A 6,471-nucleotide genomic window follows, 5' to 3' on the forward strand; every position below is an offset into this window, starting at 1 on the left:
TGTAAAAGCATATGTAATAGAGCACAAACATTCACAGGTGCTTCTGTTTTATGTGGTTAAGAATTTCTTAAACCTTGAAAACCCAAGGAAGATGGGGCGTGATAACAAAGCAGAGGGTTTATTTCCGCTCCTATTTACAACTCTTGATTCTTTTTCATTATTTTCATCATCATGTTTTTCATACTAGTATCATGATTAATCTTCTTTTGACCTAACTCATAAGGTGGAGGAAAGAGAAGAAAACTAGTTCTCTGTTGAGTGTCTGCCCTGCGCCAGGCCCTGACCCAGATTATTTTGTATACATTAGGCCATTTAGGACCTCCTTTTTGAGTAGAACTCCAGGGTTCATGATTGTACTACAAAGACACAAAAACCCTGCAATCTTACATGTAAAATCAAGTACCTCAAATCCAATTCAGCTTAAGGAACCACCTAGTGAATCTCTGTTCTCCCCAAAGAATGAAGGCTGACATAGTTTTAAACTTCAAAATATAATATTCAACTTTATTTTTTGATTCTAGTACAGTTTCACAGACAACTTTTCATCTTATTAATGTGAATCTATATCAAATTATTAACTTAGTTTTAAATATCAAATCATATAGTAATCCACCACCATATTTATCCTTTAGGATCCCTTTATTTTTCAAAGACAGTGAGCTTTTATTTAAGTAGCCATAATAGAATTTTTTTCCTCAGCATAACGAGAACAGATGCATTTTTATAATCTGTCAAAATAATTCTTAATCATTTTGCCTTTGGTTGTAATTCTGTTTCTAATTCAGAATGAGAATGTATGTATAAGTATGTTCATTTCCACTTATAACTAGAGGAAGCAAAGTTTCATCCCATACTTCTGATGAAATGTGGAATGCTTAGTTTGTACGAATAAATTATGGAAGTCTGAGCCCAGTAATTTTTGAGTTAGAGTGAACCTATTATATCAACTAGTCTTGAGCCTGTTTTACTGAAGACGAAAGAGAGCCAGAGAGGTAAAATGGGTTATATGAAGAGTTCACAGGTTAGTGGTGGTTCAGAAGTAAACCATCAGATAAAATAACAAATCTGATTATTTTTGCTTTTGACCTATTAAGAGGAATTTTTTTTAATTAGAGGATAAAAGTTAAAATTATTTTAATCTAAATAACTTGTAATTTTGAAGTGCTAATTTGGACAACTAGGTAACATGAATGGTTGTATGAGCCCATTCCTTGGCCTGGTAATGAATCTAGCAATTCAGTTGAAGTGTACTTGCCCAGAATAGCTAATATTTGGTGATACTAATTGTGGTAGATTTACTTCTCTCTAGTTTATGCATAAGCAGAATGGCTTCTTAGTGTGCACTTCTTGTTGGAGCTGAAGGACAACAAGAAGAGCCAAACGTCCACATAAATGGCTATTTTCTTAGTTGTACTGGGCTGCTGAATATGCTTCTGTTTAGAAACTTTGTTTATAGATCTTAGAGGTATTTTGCCCAGGGAAATCTACCTCTAGTAAACGTGAACATTAGGCCCTGGCCAGGTAGCTCAGTTGGTTAGAGCACCATCCCAACACACTAAGGATGCGAGTTCGATCCCCTGTCAGGGCACATACAAGAAGCAACCAATGAATGCATAAATACGTAGAATAACAACTCAGTGCTTCTCTCTCTCTTTCCCCCATTCCTCTGTCTCTCTAAAAATCAATAAATTAAAAAAGAAAACTTTTAAAGTGAAAATTAAGGGGAGGAGGTTTCTATCCCTCAGTGGAGTAGATTGCTTGTCCTCACAGTTCCTGATGGAAAAATTCTTTGTCACAAAGCTGTAAGTAGATGTCTATGGTATCATTGCAAAGAAGATGATCATCACTTGACCAATGAAGGGATTAAATTACTACCAGGGTTCTAATTTCTCATACACAAAAATTCTTTCAGTGATAGAGCTTCTTTTTTAATCTTCTTAGTCCTCCTCGTTTCTTTCAGGCCCAAGAGCCAGGAGATGCCTGGCCCCTTAAGCAGAGCTAGCTGTTCAAGCACTGTTCCACTTAACCCTCCCACAGTGAGGGCTGGAAAAAGTAGTCGATGTGGTCAGGCTGCTTGCGTCTCTACGTGTGTGTATGTTTCTGGTGTTACAGTGTCTTACCTGTCAGTTCCTACTTCTGCCGACCCCAACAACCTAGTTTTTCTAAGATCTTTCCATGGAACAATGACAATTACTTATGGACCCTGAGTAAAATCATCTATTAAAAGATACATTTTATATGTGATGTGTGAATCTTGCTGCTTTATTCCCTCTCAGCTCCCTGCCCCTAACATGACTGTCAGGGCTACAAGGGAAGCACAACTTCAGTGTTCGGGAGCTTTCAATCTGGAGGCAGATCTTCCGAGTGTGCCCTTCTCATGGGCCCTTTACCTGTTCCCATCTCTCCTGACTGGCCCAAAGCTTGGTGGGAGTAATAGGGTCGAAGTAAGAGTACAGACTGGATTGGTGGGGAAACTTTTGTTCACTTTTCTTTTATATTTAAGTAAGTGTCTCTATTTTGTGTGACCTATTAAGTAACAGTGAGTATATTGAACACTGTAAATTAATTATTAAATAAAGAAAATAAAATCTAAATCTTGGTTTTCTAACTAATTATATTCTTTCCCTTTGTTGTCTCTCATGGTTGTGCAAGGATTAAAATACTGACCAGTACTGGGCAGCTGTGTGATATCATTAGCAGAGCCCTGAAAGAAATTACAGAAGGGTACGGTGCACCCTGGGCTGTTATTGTTGGTTACCTGGGCAGGAGGGGAAGGTGGGGTAAAGACCATTCCTACAGGCAACATTCTGAGCATTTACACTGGTAAAACATTAAAAGCGCAGCTATATAAACCTTGAAGCCAGAGGAGATACCGCAGAATATGCTACAGAGTGAGCCCAGACTAGGGTCTGCAGAAATGAATCTTGATTCTAAAATTGTGTCCTTAGCTACAGTAGTCACAGGTTATTTATTTCTCAGAAAACCGATATAGAACACACAATATATTTTCACTTATCTAAAGTAGGTATACTATACTGAATATGTTTCATGTTTAAGTAAAGAAAAAGCGAGTAATTTGTAAAACATTATTACATACCAGTATTCATGCTTTCAGGTGGAGACACACTCACACACACACACACACACACACACACCCATATATATCTCTCTCTAAAGGTTTGCTGAACTTCAGAAAAAGAAGAAAAGTTAGTGAAGTTCATTGGCTATAACTGTGCTTAATGTTATTTGCCTGGAATGATTCAAATAATTTTGAAGTTTGTACTATTTTGTAATAAAATAACCTAGCAATTGTATGGTTACTCAAAATTTAATTCAAACTGGGATCATAAATTTGAAATCAATTTGCTATATTCTTACATTTCCTTACTTTGGGATTACTCTGTTTAGCTCAGTTTTCTGTATATGTGTGTTTTTTGTTTTGTTTCCCTCATTCCAACCCTGCAGATAAATTGGGAATTTTCATGTGAACAACAAAGAAAACTGGAAGCTAAAAACTGTGGTCAGCCAAAGGTGCAGGATCCTGGTAAAGGAGATAGTAGAGCGTAGCACTAGTTGGAATATTCGAATGGCAGCAGTGCCCTGGTGGATAGAGTTCAGAGATACCTAGGGCAGTAAAGGTGGTAGAGGAGAAGAAAGAGGCAGCAGAAGATGAGAGGTAAAGGTGATGAGAACAGGTGTATTGTAAGGAACGGTCTTCTTTTTTCCCTTTCAGTCTGATCATTATTGGAGGGAAGCCATTCTGTAATAAGCAGAAAATGGTCTTAAAACTATGTTTTGTGATGTGATACGCATATTCCCAGACCATTTTCCATGGATTTCCTCAGGAAATGGCTACTGAGGAGCCACTTGAAGTTTTCCCACAGTCCCATGATTGTACGAAATTGAGCAATGGATTATGCTGACAGTAAGCTTGAGTGGAGATGGAGATGGGGGTTTAGCTGCCCTGCTCTCTGTCCTTTTGAAAAAGAAGCCAGATGCATGGCTACTAGCTAGAAGGTCAACCAATTAAGTCTTGTGGATGTATCATGGCTAACCTGTTGAGAAACATAGAGTAAATCAAAACCATCACACGCTACTGACTTTAGTAATAAAATCAGCCCTGCTAAAAAAGAGGAGGTGGGCCTAAAATGGTCCCCTTCTCTTAATTCATTACAGTCTTAAAGGCAAGAGAGCCCAGGTTCATCTCTCAGCAAACAGAGAGTGCAAAGTAAGTGAATAACACTTTATAAGTTTACAAAAAGATTTCACATATGTGGTATTTTTTTTCATTTGACAATGATGAATGATGGGAATGGGAAGGCAAAAGGAAAATATAGTTAACATTAGCATTGCTTTATTGAAAATTTTGCTTCTAGGAGTTACGAAGTTAACAATTATCCACCTGAAAGTGCTGTTTTCCAAACAATTTTGTTACAGTATTTCAAGCATCCCGAGTTTGGACCACTCTACATCCAGCATATCAATTGGGAAAATGGGCAAGTTGCTTGCTCTGAAGCTGCTGCCTACCATTATGTAGTTTTGTTGGTGATCTTATGTGAATACCATGGTGGTGATTTCTTGTCACAGATGAGGTGAAGCTCCTCAGGTGCTACTGGCCCTCTCTTACAAGTGCCTTTATGTAGGTCTCTGACGTTTGTGGGAAGGCCCACTCTTTGGAAAGAGACAGTAGGCTTTTGTGCATAAGGCCTCTCCTTGCTCTGATGAAGCTAAGTGAATCTTAATGAAATTAATGTAAAGTAATATTTAAAGCCTGTTTCTGTGGATTTTTTCTGAAAGAAGAATGCTTCTCACCCCCAACTTTTGTGGGACACCTTGTTGCAGAAAGTCTGCCAAAAAAGGGGGAACTGCTATAAGGGAATTATTATGTTTAGATATGGACCATGTATAAAAAAGTTAAAATTCTTCGTGTTGTGATAGTTTAAAACCCAAATCAGACTGGCTTAACCTTCCTCCCCCACAAAAAGGAATGTTGTTACTCATATATGAAAGACCAGGAAGAGGTTTTCAGGCTTAAGCCAGGTTTCAAACAGCATGGCTGGTACTCAGTTTTCTTGCTTTCTGTTTCTCAGCTCCACCTTAACAGCCTCTCCTCTCTATCCCAGAGCTACATGCTTCCAGGTTCAAGTTCAGAAAGGAAGAATATGGAATTCTTTCCCAGAAGACTCAACAAAGATTTCTTGCATCTCACTCCACTCTGAATTGGTCATGTTTTCATCCCTGAGTCAATGCCTGTTCACTGATTGACTTAGATCTAAATAAATTCCACTGGAAGCATGTGGGCCAAGTGTGGGAAAAGGATGGTTTTCCAGGGGCGAATTAGAGTAGAGTCAGCATGAGAAGGATTAAGGGCTCCTGGGCATCAAAAGCACCAGATGCCCACACAGATGTGTAATTATGCCAATATTTGTATTGCTTACAATTATGAACAGAGGACTATATGGTATGTCTAACTGAAACTGCTTGGCAAAGCTCATGGCCATATTGGTACTATATGTGGAATAAGATTCAGTGTGCTGAACGATGTGGAGCTCAGAGAGCCCTCTGAGAATGGAATCCCTGTGACTGTCAGGGAGGCTGAAGAAACCAGCTTTAGGATCATTGAGTCTGAGACTGCAAACAGGCTTCTTTCCACCAAGATCAGCTGGTGCTGATTTATAGCTTATCTCAGGTACAGAAAACGTGAAGAATGTGAAGAATGACCTGGTCAGAAAGCCTTTTATGTGTGCTGATAGACTTGACTAGGATCTAGGATTCGCAATAAGTAAATTTAAATGTTATTTTTAAAAGGCAGCCTTTAATTTGTTGACACTTATTTAAACAGGAACTTCCGGAGAGTCAACGCAAAGCATACCGCATTATCTACAAATAAATGAGATACTATTAATCAGCGATCAAGAATTTCTCCCATGCCATATAATGGATCAACATTGGAAGTTCTATGTGGAATGTGAAGAGCTAACATTCTAAAGCCTTGTTTCCTTAATAATGTATTAGGTATTAGTTCATATTATCAACTAATGTTCATATCTGATCTTTGCGATCTGGTGGGCCTGTTTTAACACACACTTAAGATGTGTGTTTACTATTGTAAGAAAAAACATAAGTTTTCAACTACTGAAGTAAGATGAATACTTTTTTTGCCATTCAAATAAAGGCAATTTTGAAGCAAACCATTTTGACTCTTTGGCTTTCTTTTTACTAACATAAATTTAAAACTAATTCTTTCGATCAACACCTCTACTGTAGTATAAATAACAGTTATTCCTTAAGGGAAGTAAGGATACAAACAAGAGTGCTGGTTGGTCTGAAAAGGCCTGGGTAAAGTGAGACTTCAGACAAGAACTTAAAGTCCCAGTGCCTTTCCCCACTTACTCTGACATTTATCTTCAAATAAAAATTTAAAATTATTACAGGTTTATTTTAGGTTTTATAAATTTGCATAGATAGAAT

The 6,471-nt window shown here is 37.8% G+C and overlaps 1 protein-coding gene across 1 annotated transcript in view; it reads left to right on the plus strand.

The window, feature by feature from the left end:
- The window catches only part of ANKRD31 (ankyrin repeat domain 31), a 121,167-nt gene extending 115,179 nt beyond the window's left edge, over positions 1–5,988 (plus strand). The window contains 2 exon segments of the mRNA XM_045197850.2: positions 3,675–3,682; positions 5,843–5,988. Of these exon segments, the coding sequence (XP_045053785.2) occupies positions 3,675–3,682; positions 5,843–5,988 (154 nt within the window).
- Positions 5,989–6,471: the final 483 nt, after the last annotated feature.

This window comes from Desmodus rotundus, chromosome 1 (assembly GCF_022682495.2).
Source record: "Desmodus rotundus isolate HL8 chromosome 1, HLdesRot8A.1, whole genome shotgun sequence".
Taxonomy (NCBI): Eukaryota; Metazoa; Chordata; class Mammalia; order Chiroptera; family Phyllostomidae; genus Desmodus; species Desmodus rotundus.